Below are 14,199 nucleotides of genomic sequence, written 5' to 3'. Positions count from 1 at the left end.
CAGGCGTGCATCTCTGTGCACCGTGCGCTGATGCCACACGTCAGAGCAGGCGCCACCGGCTTCAGCATCGATGACATTACCGGCCCAGACTGCCTGCATCCAGTCAATGGCCGGCATGGCCTGCAGTACGTCGATCAGATGCTGCGGCATTATGTGGACCGCGTGCGGCTTGCCTACTCTCGGGGCGGCCGCGGAAGCGGAGCTGCTCGCGCGCCACCGTGGGACACCAGCGGCGGGAAAGCGGGCAGTGCGGCCTTTCCCACTCCGCTGCACCGGCGGAATTCTGTCTCGCCGCCCGCGGCTCGCTGCTACTCCTTCTTGCAGCCGACAGTTCAGAATGGCCGCCTCAACCACCTCTTTCAAACGAGGCAGCCGATCGGCTGGCAGTCGGCGAGCTGCGCCGCTGCCGGCGTGTGGCACCCGACATCGGTGCCCACGCGGCAGCCTCCGCTGGCCGGATTGCCCGGCCGGAGGTACCACTCCGCGGGAGTGAGTGGCGGGGAGGGCTGTGTGGCGCGCGCGCCTCCCGGTGACGAGTGCCCGGTGTCTCGCTTCGCTGCTCGATTACCCGCCTTCTTGGCGACCAAGCCGCAGGGCTGGTTCTTTTGCCGCCGCGCGCTGAGCCGGAGCGCCAAGATCAGCCAGGGCGTGGTGGCACTCGAAGCGGGGGCGACCCTGCGCGCCGTGGTCGACACGCGCGTGCTGGAGGGCGAGGGTGCCGGCGCCGCGGACAACAAGAGCGCGGCTGTACACCTCGGCTTGCAGTACCTCGCCTCGTACGAGGGCATGGGAAAGGTCGAGCTGCGCTGCGTCAGCGTCTGCTCGTGCTCGACCCACATGCTCGATGCGCATCGGCCAGAGGAGCGCGCCTCCATCTACATCACCCACAATTTTCCTATTTGGGGCGCAGTGGCGCGATGCGAACTCCAGCTGCAAGTCCTCAACGCCAGCTCGCCCGGTGGCGGCACCAAGTTTAAGGTTCGCAGCCTCGTCGTCACGGCGAGCGCCCACAGCGACGCGGCGCATGACATACGTAAGTAGCAGTGGCACTCCAGTGGCGTGGGACCGGAACGGGGGATTTGTGCGGATTTTTGCCTTTGCAAGCACTTTTTCGTTTACGTTTTTGCGTGTCGGTGGTGCGCGCGCGCGGCACACGCACGCACACCCCGACCCGAGCAAGAGCCGCGACCCTGGACTTGTTCCGTCATTCTCCACATATCTGTGGTTCAGGGACCTCCAACGCGCACAACGGTGGTAAAGACTAAAGGGGTACGGTGGAGAGGAGAGCTGAGATCCGTCGGAGAGACGTAGAGAGAGCCGCGCAGCCGCGCTAGAGCGATAACGGATCCACGCGCGTGTCTCTAGAGAGGCTCACCAAAATCACATGTGTCTAGTACGACGTCGCAAGCGCGCCCGATAGTCGTTGCTTACTCAGGTAGCCCCGCGACGTGTAGCCGCTGTGTCGGCGAAAGAGGAAGTCGTGCAGCTGCGAGAGGCGAGTGAGTTTGACGAGGTCGCCCGAAACAAAGGCTCGCAGGCTCGCCTCCTCCTTGTCGCGGCGGCGGCGCAGCGCGTGCGCTGGCATCGCGCCCACGTCGTCCACGGCGTCATAGGTGACCTCTCTACCCTGCGCAGGCAGCGGCTGCAGCCCCTTGAAGACCCAGTCGTAGATGGCTTGCGTGCGCTTCATCTGGAATTCCGACGTGATGATGCGCAGCCTGGACCAGTCTGGACGGACGTCGATGTGCATCACGCGCGCGAAGAAGGCGTTGCCGATGGTGTCGTCGCTGTAGCCCTCAACGTAGATGTCCTCGGCGCGCACCCCCATCGCCTCAAGCTGCTTGCCCATGAGCGCGGCCTCCGGGACAGCATATCCGTTCGCGTCCACCCACTTTGGCTTGTGCGTCGTGCCACCACCGTTGCACACGATGCCTGGACGCAATCCTGCGGCTGCCTGCGCTGCGTAGAGCTCAGCCGCCCGGCGGAGTCGTCGCATGACCGCCTCGTGAGGCACGCCATCGTCGCCGACGCCGCCTGCTAGCACGATGATCGCGTCGTCACCCGGTGTGCGTCTGTAGGCGAGCGTCAGCGCAGCGACCAGAAGCAGACAAACGAACCATCGAAACATCAAGGCTAAAAGAAAACGTCCTAATTTCCGGGGTATGGTATGCTCGGGCGAGCGAGCACACACACACACACACACACACACACACACACACACACACACACACACACACACACACACACACACACACACACACACACACACACAGAGAGAGAGAGAGAGAGAGAGAGAGAGAGAGAGAGAGACTACGCCCTGTTTCCGACCCCTTTTGCGCAGCAACACCTTAGACTTTTAGGCCCTCCAAATTCGGGTCGGAGCGTAGCGGAGTGAGTGGGCCCCGAGTTTGAAAAGGGCGACGGACGCTTGCGTCCTAGCCTCCAACAACGCCTCCCCGGCGCAGAGGGGCCCCCGGAGGGATGCTCAACCGCTCCACGCCACGCCGCTTGCGGCGGTCCTATTCCCAGCTCCGCTGAGCCGCCGTGCGTTATTCGACTCTCGTAAAATTTCAGGAGGGTTTAGTCGCGGTGCGGCCTCCGCACTCTCGGCGTTCGCCTCTCGCCCTGCTGCAGCATCCGTTCTCCCATCTCTGGCTGCCGTTCGCCGAGCGCCTCCTCAAAGCATGCGAGAATCTCGTCGCTCTGAAGGTCAGTCTCGAGCACGTCGTCAGCAGCGCGGATGCTCGCCAGCACGGCCCGCCGTCGGTCGCGGTCTCGTCTTAGTTCTGGCAGCGTCGGCGCCGACCTGCTCCCGCGCTGGCCACGCATCATCGAGCAATCGCGTAACGGGAGGCTCGCGCTGGCTTTTTGCGGCTTTTTGGACGGCTTTTTTGGATTCTCCCGCCCTCCCACCCCTCTCTTGGGTTTTTTTTGGACGGCTTTTTTGGATTCTCCCGCCGTGCAATTGTCTTTTTTTTTTGGAGCGGCGGGCAATCACCCCGCAGCTCATGGTGACCCCACGCTCGAGGTCCGGTCGTAGTCGTCGCTGCCGGCGCCTGCTCTCCCTCTTCTACCTTGATTGGTCGAGCCCTCGCTGCGCCGACGACTGTGCCTCAGCTGCCGCGACGGCCGGCCGCGACGTGGCGATCGGAGGCGCTGCAGCCAAGAGCTCCCTTGGCCTCGCCGCGGCCGCGTTCGTGGCCTCGCTCTCGAGCTTCCAGTTTGGCTACGCGACCGGTATTCTCAACGTGCCGCAGCGAATCATCACCACCGACCTCGGCCTGGATAAAGACTCCATCTCTTGGGCCGTCGTCGTCTCCATCTGGGCGTTGGGTGGCCTCCTGGGCGCGCAGGTAGCCGCCGTGGTGGCCGACAGCCGCGGCCGCAGGCCCCTCCTCGCGCTGTCGGGCCTCACCTGCGGTACCTCGGGCCTCGTCGCGTTCTGCGCCGGCACCGCCTCGCTCGCCGCTGGTCCCGAGTCGGTGGGCGGCCGCTCTGCCCTGTGCCTGCTCGTCCTCTCGCGCTTCATCTCTGGAGGCGGGTGCGGCATGGCGACGGTCGCGGCGCCCCTCTACCTCGGCGAGATCGCGACCACCGAGACGCGAGGAGCACTCGGCTCTCTGGCACAGCTCTCAGTCGTGGTTGCCATCGTGGTCGCGCAGGGCCTGGCCGCGCTCATCACGCATCACCTCGGGCTGCACTGGCGGCTGGTGCTCGGCCTGCCCGCCTTCATCGGCGCCGCGCAGCTCGCGCTGCTGCCGCTCCTGCCCGAGACGCCGCGCTACCTCCTCTCGCGGGGCCTCGCGCAGGGAGGCGAGGCGCGCGGCGAGGCGCGCGAGGCGCTGCGCCTCTTGCGGCCGCGGGGCGGGCAGGCGTCCGAGGCGGTGGAGGCGGAGCTGGCGGCGCTGGAGCAGGAGCTCGGGGCGGGAGCGGGGGGAGGCGGACGGCGAGGCGTCCTCCTTCTCTGGCGCGACTCGCCTTCGCTGCGGCTGCCTCTGCTCAACGCCGCCGCCATGATGGTCGGCCAGCAGCTGAGCGGCATCAACGCGGTCTTCTACTACTCGACGACCTTCTTCTCCTCCGCCGGCCTCGACTCGCCCGTGGCCGGCACGCTGCTCGCGTCGGCCGTCAACGTGCTCGCGATGCTCGCCTCCTCGGCCATGATGGAGTGCGCCGGCCGGCGGCGCCTGCTGCTCGTCGGCGAGATGTAGCCGAGATGTAACTGAGATATAACCGAGAGATAACCGAGATGTGGCCGAGATGTGGCCGAGATGTGGTGCCTGCCGCTCGTCGGCATCGGAGGTGCTTCCCTCTTGAGCGTCCGCTGCGTCTCGGCAGCCTCTCGGCTCTATATCGGCTGTAGGGATCGGAGGGATGTTTCTCTCGAGCGTCGGCGTCACCGCCGCGCTGATCGGCAAGGCGCGCGCCAGTGCACACCACGAGGACGACTGGTCGCTCAACTGGCTCTCGGTCTCCTTCGTCCTCTGCTTCGTCATCGCTTTCGAGCTCGGACCCGGCCCGATCCCGTGGCAGATCGGCGCAGAGATCTTCCCCGAGCACGCGCGGGCCGCGGCCATGTCGGCCGCGGCGGCTCTCAACTGGGTGTGCAACGCGGCCGTCGGCCTCGGCTTCCCTGCGATGAGCAGCGCCCTCGGGTCGCTCGTCTTCCTGCCCTTCGCCGCTGTGCTGCTGCTGTGGCTGCTCTTCACGGCACGCTTCACGCCCGAGACGCGCGGCAGGTCCGTCGACGAGATCCAGGTCGAGTTCCGGCGGCTGGCGGCCCTCGGCTCGAGGAAGCCGGCGCGGGCGGAGGGAGACGGCGTCCCCCTCTCCTCCATCCGGCAGCCACAGGGCTGAGCGAGTCCGAATTGCGCGCTATAACACAGGCCCTGCGCTGGGGGCGGCCTCTTGTGGCTGCCTTGGGGCCTCACGTTGTCACCTCGTCTCGCACCGACGTCCGCGAAGAGAGAAGGCGAGAGCCGTGTGCACACAGAGGCTGTGCGCGCGGGGTCCGTCTCTCTCCTCTCGCAGAGGTGGAGTTCCGTGTGTGCTGACTGTGCAGCCGCCCGTGTGCGAGCGAGACATAGCATACATACAACTCTTGTAGGTACACGTACTTGTACTACACGACACAGACAGTGTAAGAGTGTGGCCGAGCGTTTTTGATCTCTAGAGCTGTTTAACATTAACTTTGGGCCTAACAGTTGCGCTAGTGTTGGCTGAAATCCTTAACGTTGTTCAAGTGTTCACCCCAGCCCATGCTGTTACTGTTTGTTACTGTTGTTACTGCTGGTCTATTTTCGGGTATTACCCGCACTGGACGCTGGAGGTCGTCGTGGGTCACTGCCAGGCCTTCCTTATTGTTGTTCAGCCGGCCTAACGTTAGCTACTGTTGTTGGGGAGCCCCACTGTTGTTCTGTTGTTACTGTTAACACTAGCAACACTGTTCAGCTCCCAACGTTAAACAGCTCTATTGATCTCTCGGTCAGTGGGCGCCCGCCCGCCGCCTCTGAGGGGGTTGGGCCCCCTAGTCTGAAAACAAAAACAGTATTCTCGAAACAGCCAAAATCAGCCTGCGAGAGAGGCACACTGCGCGCCGCTGACCTCATGCGGGGATGTGTGCCGACACCAATACTGATCTAAAATCTGGAAATCCTTGTTCAAAGCCGACCCTAAGCGCCATCCTTCCTGCTCCCACCTGATAGCTGATGCTGCTTCCCCGCGCCGCCTCCTTGGCCCCCTTGGGCGTATTTTCTACTCCCAGTGGGGGGGGGCCCGCTGGGCCCCCGGGCCCCCTCTTGTTTTCTGTTTTCTGTTTTTCAAAACGCCCGCCCGCCCGCCACCCCGAGGCGGCTCGGCCCCCCACTGACCGAGAGATTAAAAACGCTCGGCCTGTAAAGTGGCTAGTTCCATTTCACTCTGACACGCTAATCTTGAAAACGTCCAACGGAGCTCCGTGTTGCTCCCAGCGCCCTCCCCCGCGCTTCCTGCGGCCCTAGCCGATGGTACTAGCATGGGAGGTCATCTGGCTACCGCGAGAGCGACCCAACTCGTCGACATCGTCCGATGATGGTGCCTCAAAGTCAGCCTTCGGAGGCTATCGTGGGGTCGAGCCGGCAGTAGCCGTGACATGTGGTTCCACCACCCCTCGTAGTCTTTGCCTCTGACCGCCACCGTTCCCAGGCTGCCTAATGGGATGGAAAGGAAGGCTCGGCGAGCGTATAGATGCGTGCTCGACCTCGTCGTGGCAACCTGCACGGCAGCGCTGGCAGGCGCGATGAGCGTCGTGCCACCTGACCCGAGACGGGTCGCAGGCGTCGTACCGAGCGCGTCGAGACCGTGTCCTGATGTGATCTGCACGGGTGAGTCACGTCGGCGTCAAAGTAGCGACGTGCGACCTGTCAGAGCTCGATCTCCGATCTCAGCGGCGTCGAGTCGTCTCCGGCGCGCGACAAAGGTACATACCCAGGACGCGCAGAGGCAGCTGCGACCCAGCCGAGTGGACGGCGGCACACCGCGCCACCTGCTGTGTGCCGCCGTCTACTCGGCGGGGTCGCAGCTGCCTCTGGAAGGCACCGAGATGTACCTTTTTGCGCAAATGGTCAAAATCAAGGTTTTGTAACGCGAGCTGTGCCACAGTGAAATGGAACTAGCCAGTGACAGTATTTTTTTAAACACCGACGTGTTTTTTTTTAGAGACGTCATCCGAGAGCTCGTGCTCGAGAAGTCTAGAGAGGTATCAGGTAAAGGAGAGGCGCGACGCCGGGTACGGACCACGGTGGAGCGGACCCTCGAGGACCACAGCTCGTAAGCACGCGCCCCCTTGTGTACCCGAACGCGTCGCGGTCGCGTTCCCACCCCCATATCTGCGGCCGAACTGCCGAGAAGGGCAGAGTGCAGCTGCCCCCTCGGCCTCGGCCGGCGCGCGGGCGGGCGCTCGTCACACATCGTACGGGAGGCCGTGCAGCCTGCGGCGCGACGCGTCGAAGAAGTCGAGGTAGTCGCCGCCGCGCTCCGAGGGGAAGAGCCTAAGGAGGAGACGCCTCTGTCCGGGGCAAGGTGCCGCGCGGGAGAGCGACCGCAAGAGAGGGAGAGGGGGTGCGCCGCCGCCGTGCGGCTTTGATCGAGCAAGAGCCTCGGCGATATCTCGGCGACATCTCGGCGACATCTCGGCGACATCTCGGCTACATGCCGCCGCTCTTGACGCGCAGGTCGAGGCGAGAGTCCGTCTTGAGGGCGGGGTCGAGGTTCACCTAAGAACCAGTCGAGGCTCACCTCGCACCGGCGCCTGCCCTCGCCTCGAGCAGCCAGCATGGCTGTGCTACAGCATGGCTGTGCTACAGCATGGCTGTGCTACAGCATGGCTGTGCTGCATCGCGGGTAGATCTCGGCTGCAGCACTCGCCTCGAGCAGCCATGGCTTTGCGTCGCTGTCGAGCATCACGTCGAAGCCGAAGACCTGCACAGGAGTTCTCCTCACCCTCACCCTCCTCCTCCTCCCAACCCCCTCCTCGCGCCACGTTGTAGGGACGGTGGCCTGGAAGCACTGCCGGTTGGGCTCTACCTATCTGTCTGTCTATGCCTGGAAGCACTGCCGGTTGGGCTCTACCTATCTGTCTGTCTATGCCTGGAAGCACTGCCGGTTGGGCTCTACCTATCTGTCTGTCTATGCCTGGAAGCACTGCCGGTTGGGCTCTACCTATCTGTCTGTCTATGCCTGGAAGCACTGCCGGTTGGGCTCTACCTATCTGTCTGTCTATGCCTGGAAGCACTGCCGGTTGGGCTCTACCTATCTGTCTGTCGATGCCTGGAAGCACTGCCGGTTGGGCTCTACCTATCTGTCTGTCGATGCCTGGAAGCACTGCCGGTTGGGCTCTACCTATCTGTCTGTCGATGCCTGGAAGCACTGCCGGTTGGGCTCTACCTATCTGTCTGTCTATGCCTGGAAGCACTGCCGGTTGGGCTCTACCTATCTGTCTGTCTATGCCTGGAAGCACTGCCGGTTGGGCTCTCCCCTCGCGTACGAAGGCAGGTACTCCTGCATCCCCTCCACCATGATGGACTCGACGCCTGGAGGACAGGACGACACGTCCGGGGGCACGTCCGCGGCCAAAGTCGGGTGACGCGGGAGGGGGAGGAGGGGTGGGGTGGGTGTGGGTGGGGGTGTGCTGCGGCGCCGATCATCGTCTTGACGACGATGTCGTCCACTCGCCGCCACACCTAGGAGTACACCTCGCGTCTCCTCGCCTCCCCTCCCAGCCTCCCGTCTCGAGCTCCGCCCGCCCGCTGCCCGCGCCTCGCTCGCCCGCGCCTCCCCCACCTCGCGCAGCAGCCTACAGGGAGGTAGAGTGTCGCCCGGGAGGCTGCGCTCGGCCCCTTCCCCCCTCCCCCCGCGACACTCGGGCGTGCGCCGCTGCTTGAAGGCTGCGAGGGACCACTTGGAGCCGCTGGCCTCGGAGTCGTCGTTGACGAAGCCGGCCGAGAGCTTGTTGAGCGAGTAGTTTGTTAGGTGCGCGCAGCGGCCCTGGAGGCCGGGGTGTGTTGTCTCACCAGTTGAGGGGCTGAAGGCTGAGGGCTGCAGGCTGAGGGGCTGGCGGGGGGGGGTGTTGGAGCAGGTCGCCTGTATGTCGTCGAGCGTGTACGGCTCGGTGGCGAAGCGGGCGAGCCCCTCGCCGTACTGGTACACGGTCAGCGGGTGCCTGCGAGGGAGGGAGGGAGGGCTGGTTTGGAGGGAGAGGCGCGGCGGGCGGGGCTACATCGCGGCTACATCGCGGCTACGTCTCGGCTACGTCTCGGCTACGTCTCGGCTACGTCTCGGCTGCATCTCGGCTACATCTGGACCAGCTGGTGACGAGGACGTAGATGCGGATGTCGGACTTGAGTCCGTCCAGGAGGAAGGGGCGGTCGAGGTAGCGGGAGGCGACGCCCCGCTGGCCCTCGCCCAGCAGCTGCTGGGGCAGCTCTGGGCCGGAGCGGTGGAGGCTGATGCCGCGCCCGCAGTACGCGGCTGCGGGCTTGACGATCCAGACGGCCTTTGGGTCGGTGCCTGACAACAATCACAACAATGAGGACTGCTGTTCTCACAACAATCACGATCCGGCGGCCTACGTGTCGGTGCCGTCGTCGCCGCTGGCGCGGATGTGCTCGCTGAGCTGGCTGAGCTGGTGGGGGAGGAGGAAGGTGGTGGGCATGAAGTCGAAGGCGTCGGCGCCGAAGCGGCGCCGCATCCGCAGGTAGTTTGTCCACAGGTTGGCCTTGAGCGTCAGGCAGTTTGCCTTTGGAAACTTGTTGACCCTCTGGTGCGGCTTCATCAGAGGCAGCTCGCACGGGTCGACCTGGCCGGCGCACCAGAAGATGTTCCACTCGGCGCCGGGACGCTCCACGCGCGCGAAGCCGTGGTCGCGCAGGATGACCTGCGGGCCAGGGGCCGATGTTGAGAGACGCGAGCGGTGAGCGGCGGCAGCACTGCCGCCGGTCGACGCGTGTGTGGCGAGAGGAGCGGAGGACTGCCTGGAGAATGTTGGAATTGTGCATCGTCTTGGAGTTGTTGTAGTAGGACAGCGTGATCCCATCGAGCGGATTGCGACCGATGGGACGGTCCTGCCACGAGCCCTTGTATTCGAGCGGGTTGGATGGCACCCGGAAGATGAGCCGCGGCTCCTCGTCGGGAAGCTCCTCAACCCTGCAGCGGCGGGAAGGGGCTGCTCGGAGACGACAGTAAGGGCGCAGCGAGGGCTGCTGGCGCACCACGGGAGCTGGTCTTGGCTGCTTGAAGCCATGGAGCGCGTTCAGCCACCCTCGAGCCGCAAAAAAAATCGGCAGCGCGGGGTCTGCCCGTCGGGTTGCTGCCCTAATCCCACCAGGGGTTGTCTGCTCTATTTATTTATTTAGAGCGATAATCCATGACGTGGACAGGGACGGCGGCTGATGTGATCTTTCCGTCCGTTACACATAGATGAAACTCGGGTAAACAGACGTTGGCATAGCGGGTGCCCTCCATCGCATGCATGCAAGAATCAGATCAGTGCTTTTGTCGACTATTGCTGGCTCTCTGTGCACCTGCAACGCCAGGGACTGTGCTTGGAGAGTGCCTCGCAGCGCTGCTGCGCCGGTGAATTGGGCCGCAGCGCAAGCTCCACTGGTGGTCGCGACGGTCAGGAGGACTCTGCCCGACCTCCCTCGCCTTCAGCAGCCTCCGCTCGAGGAGCTTGGCCTCGAGCTCCTCCGCCGCCGACCAGATGAGGATGATGTGGGCGGAGGCGGTGAATGGGCCGCTAAGCCCCGCCTTTGTGACTGTCTCGGCCACGGGCACCTCCTCCCTCCACGCGGTCGGCAACCGCCCGTGCGGAAACAAAGAGCGCCGGCGGCCAGGGCGCGGCCCGGGCATGGCGGGCACGTCCGCGGGGAGTAAAAGAGGGCGCACGGCGCGGTGAAGAAGAAAACGCCTCCGCGCGCGTACGCGAAGGGAGCCGCCTACTCTAAGCGCCAAGAAGAAGAAAATGACCCTGCGCGCCTTGCACAGGCCCTCCTGTCGATCTACCCTTATAAGTCTCTCGTGTCGGCGCCGATGTATGTATGTAGAAAGATGAGCAACAGTCAGGCTCGGACTGGACACCGACGCGGTATGGGTGGACGCTGGACAGATGATGACGACACGCACGAACGACACACAGACACAAACAAGCTCACAAGACACACAGCCAGCTGGCTGCCACACACCCTGAGTTGGCGTACACATAACTCAAGGCCGCGCCCCCCCCCTGTCCGATGCTGACAACATGAGGCGCGCGATTGCGCTAGACGATCGTTTGATGCAGGAAACTACGCGCCAGATCTACAGATGATGGCGATGACTGCCTTTGGTGAGATTGCAGGGCCCCGTTACTCTGACTGTTTTGTCGCCATTCGCTCGCACTTCGAGCTGGTGTTCGCCTTCCTGAACTGGTATCGTTTCGCAGGCAAGAACAACAAGCAGGTGAAGCGACGCAAGCGTGGCCTTACCTGCCGCGAAGGCTGCCCTTGTGCAACAGCTGAGGGTCGTGCGCGCTTCAGGCCCGGCGACACTTTTGTTCAGCGCGACGAGTTCGGCATTCACCCGGAAACGCGCTGCGGCGTCTGGAAGCCGCCTTGATCAACATCGCGTCGGCTGGATGCAGTTCGGCCGTATGCGTGAGTTGGATCTGGCGTGAGGAGATGCAAGCCGCCTTCTCGATCGATCGTGTCACGAGTGGGGATGGAGAACGGGGATCGTCTGTTATCTTCTGGACGATGGCGCCGAGACTGCAGCGAGCACCGGCAGGCAGGAAAAATTGCTGCAGGATATAGGGATCCCTACGACTGTATGGAGGTAGGATCAATGAGAAGATTGACCCCGCACCTCGTGCGGACGGCATGCACGTGAGGTTACTGCGTATATAGAGAGCCGTACTGAGAGCGACCGCGGAGACTCAAAGTGCTCCAAGATGCTGCTCTTTTCATATTTACCTACCGGCACACCCGTCTGGTATGGCTAACATCTCTGTCACACAAGGAGCCGAAGACGACACACGTCACAGGAGTGGACAGCAGCTCTCATACGTCATGCGATTACAACGTCGGATACGTGTTCTCGTACACTGTCTCACTCCACGTTCATCCCCGTTACGCGTTAGTCAAAGCGCCTGGCGTAGGAGGTGACGACTTTCTCAAAGTCGCTCTGTGAGACGCTGCCCGCCCCGGACGGATCCGACTGGGCAATCATAGCAGCCAGCTCTGCATCGTCGACATCCTCGCCAATCTCGTCTGCAATCTGCCGCAGGTCCGACGCGGTCAGAGCGCCGCTTCCCCGGCGGTCAAAATGGCGGAACGCCCTTTGAATGTCCTCCGGCCCCGGCCGCTCCGCTAACTTTGTCAGAAGCACCTTCGTGAAGCCGTCAAAATCTATCCGCCCGGTTCCGTCTTTGTCTGCCTCGCTCACAAAAGCCTTTATCTCCGCCTTCTCGGGCTCAGACCCCAGCGCTCGGAGCACCACCCACAGCTCCTCCGCATCGATCGTCCCAGAGCCGCTGGCATCGAAGAGATCAAACGCGTCCTGCGATGCGTGGGAGTCGCGCTCGCGGCCGGCCGCAGCGATGCATGCATGTGTGTGTCTTGTGCCGTCGAATGTGATGGAAGGCCGGTAAGATTGGCTCAATGGCCGGGATGGGGACAACGCGCCCGAAAATCGCGAAGCTGATCGTCGCGCAGCTCCTTCCTCCTGCGGAAGAACTGGGCGTCCTTCATTCGTCCTGGGCGAGCGGAGCCAGGCGGGCAAGGGCGAGCGGGCGCCCGGGCCGCGAAGTCGGTTACACGACCTTCCCGATCAAAACCATTTTTTTCGGCGTGGGATACGCGAGATCGGCTCTGACCTCTGTTTCTCTACTCCTGATAGCACGAAACTCGAAAGATCATAATTAATTATGACGAATGGGATGCCGTCGCGCTTCGTTCGCAACGAGTGCTTTGCGCGGCTCCTCCTTCCCTTAGAGCAGTTGCCGCTCGCTCTAGCTGGAAGCTAGAGCGAGGCCTTTCCCGTTTCCGTTTTGAATTCCCCAGGCGCCAGGCGGTTGAAGTGTGTGTGCACCTCCCGGCATGGCCAGCCCTGGTCTGCGGGCCGATTCTTTTTGCGGTATCTCCCTCTAAGCTCTATCTCCCTCTATCTCCCCGTATCTCCTCGCATCTTCTCGCATCTCCCCGTATCTCCCCGTCTCTCTTATCTCCCGGTATCTCCAGCGGTACTAGAGAGTCTCCCGGTATCTCCCGGTATCCCGCGGTATCCCGCCATATCTCCCGCCATATGCATATCCCGCCATATCCCGCCATATCCCGCCATATCCCGCCATATCCCAAGATGCAGAAACAAGCTTTCAGTGCCGACAAGTGTAGGCACTGGATTATCGTGCGCGCGGAGCGCGCTGGTGCTACCCGGACACACGCGCGGAGCGCGCTAGCTGGACACACGCGCGGAGCGCGCTAGCTAGACACACGCGCGGAGCGCGCTGGCACCTATGTGCGCGGAGCGCACCGCGGTACCGGTAGAGTCTAGACACATGAAGACAGTCGGTTGCAGTCAGTTGTGGCCACGCTGCTTCGAAGCTGGCCTGACGTCGTAGCACGCGTCTGGCAGACGCTGTGTCTCTGCCTTCTTCCGCGTCATGACCACACCCCGCTGCAGCGAAGCTCCAATGCCGCCCCTCTGTGCATGTGACCTGTCGTTGTGGTGAAAGCGGTCTTCCCAGTTGAGCCCGCCCCAGTTCTCGAGCGCACGGTTGATGAAGGGCACGGCGACGGCCGCATGTAGCGCCCAGAGACACGCGCGGAGCGCGCCGCTGCAGAACACGCGCGGAGCGCGCCGCTCCACAGGCGCGGAGCGCCGCCACTTGGGATTGGGCCTGTGGGTGGGCCGAGTGGTTCCTAGCGTGTGAGTCAACTCTTAATAGAAATCGCACCTAGCCCTCCTCAACCCTCAAAATTTTCTTCGGGGCGCGCTCCGCGCGCGGCGCTCCGCGCCTGACTCCTTGAGCGGCGTAGGCGCTGGCTCGCGCATGTTCTGCAGCTTGGTCTGCGGCCCCCGGTTGGGACGAGTGCGCGATGCGGACGAACCGCTCGATATGGCCGGTAGTATCACCTCGAGACCTCGAGACCGCAGACTGAGTGCTCTCATCACGCCTCACGCCCAAGCATCCCTCAGGTCCTGCCCCTTGCCGCCACACGCACACGAGAAGCCGGGTGCCGCGGAGCCGTTGGCTGCCGCCTCACCTCCCCATCGAACGTCGCAGCACGCTCTCGCGCCAGGCTGGCCCGATGCCGCGCCTCTGATTGCAGCGCATCTCGCCTGCAGCCCTCTGATTGCAGCGCATCTCGCCCTCCATCTTGCACCCAGCGCCGGTAACCGCCCTCCTCCTCGTTCGCAGAAATGGCCAAGCTCTCCTCGCTTCTCCTCCTCGTCGTCGCTGTGTCTGCGCAGGCCCTCATGCCAACCACACGCGCAGGCGGCACCGCCGCGGCGTCGCCCGTCGCCGCGTCGCCACGGCCGCGCACAACGCCGGTCGTTCTGGCGTCGAACCCAATCATGGAGTTCTTTGAGAGCCTGGTGCAGAAGTCCTCCACGCTGGGCAAGGACATCACGCTCGCCGAGGCGAAAGAGCTTTGCCGCGACCCAGAGTCGTCCGGCTGCAGGCGC

The 14,199-nt window shown here is 63.6% G+C and overlaps 4 protein-coding genes across 4 annotated transcripts; 1 reads left to right on the top strand and 3 right to left on the bottom strand.

Annotated features, from left to right (window-relative positions):
- Nucleotides 1–1,390: 1,390 nt before the first annotated feature.
- On the bottom strand, nucleotides 1,391–2,128 carry EMIHUDRAFT_115866 (hypothetical protein; the record flags this gene model as incomplete). The annotated part of the gene is made up of 1 exon (XM_005776861.1): nucleotides 1,391–2,128. The coding sequence occupies one exon, from the start codon at nucleotides 2,126–2,128 to the stop codon at nucleotides 1,391–1,393; it is 738 nt and encodes a 245-aa protein (XP_005776918.1).
- An 874-nt stretch (nucleotides 2,129–3,002) lies between these two features.
- Nucleotides 3,003–5,118, top strand: EMIHUDRAFT_469305 (hypothetical protein). Its single transcript, XM_005776860.1, has 2 exons — nucleotides 3,003–4,133; nucleotides 4,339–5,118. Exons 1-2 carry the CDS (start codon nucleotides 3,009–3,011, stop codon nucleotides 4,855–4,857), a joined length of 1,644 nt encoding a protein of 547 aa, XP_005776917.1. The 5' UTR covers nucleotides 3,003–3,008; the 3' UTR covers nucleotides 4,858–5,118.
- Nucleotides 5,119–6,940: 1,822 nt separating this feature from the next.
- Nucleotides 6,941–10,386, bottom strand: EMIHUDRAFT_469304 (hypothetical protein; the record flags this gene model as incomplete). Its single annotated transcript, XM_005776859.1, has 7 exons — nucleotides 6,941–7,028; nucleotides 7,358–7,458; nucleotides 8,320–8,698; nucleotides 8,841–9,045; nucleotides 9,118–9,412; nucleotides 9,507–9,681; nucleotides 10,139–10,386. The coding sequence occupies 7 exons, from the start codon at nucleotides 10,384–10,386 to the stop codon at nucleotides 6,941–6,943; spliced, it is 1,491 nt and encodes a 496-aa protein (XP_005776916.1).
- Nucleotides 10,387–11,646: 1,260 nt separating this feature from the next.
- On the bottom strand, nucleotides 11,647–12,349 carry EMIHUDRAFT_238414 (hypothetical protein; the record flags this gene model as incomplete). Its single annotated transcript, XM_005776858.1, has 2 exons — nucleotides 11,647–12,069; nucleotides 12,332–12,349. 2 exons carry the CDS (start codon nucleotides 12,347–12,349, stop codon nucleotides 11,647–11,649), a joined length of 441 nt encoding a protein of 146 aa, XP_005776915.1.
- Nucleotides 12,350–14,199: the final 1,850 nt, after the last annotated feature.

This window comes from Emiliania huxleyi (genome assembly GCF_000372725.1).
Source record: "Emiliania huxleyi CCMP1516 unplaced genomic scaffold EMIHUscaffold_270, whole genome shotgun sequence".
Lineage (NCBI taxonomy): Eukaryota > Haptophyta > Isochrysidales > Noelaerhabdaceae > Emiliania > Emiliania huxleyi.
This window is presented reverse-complemented; position numbering and strand designations above follow the sequence as displayed.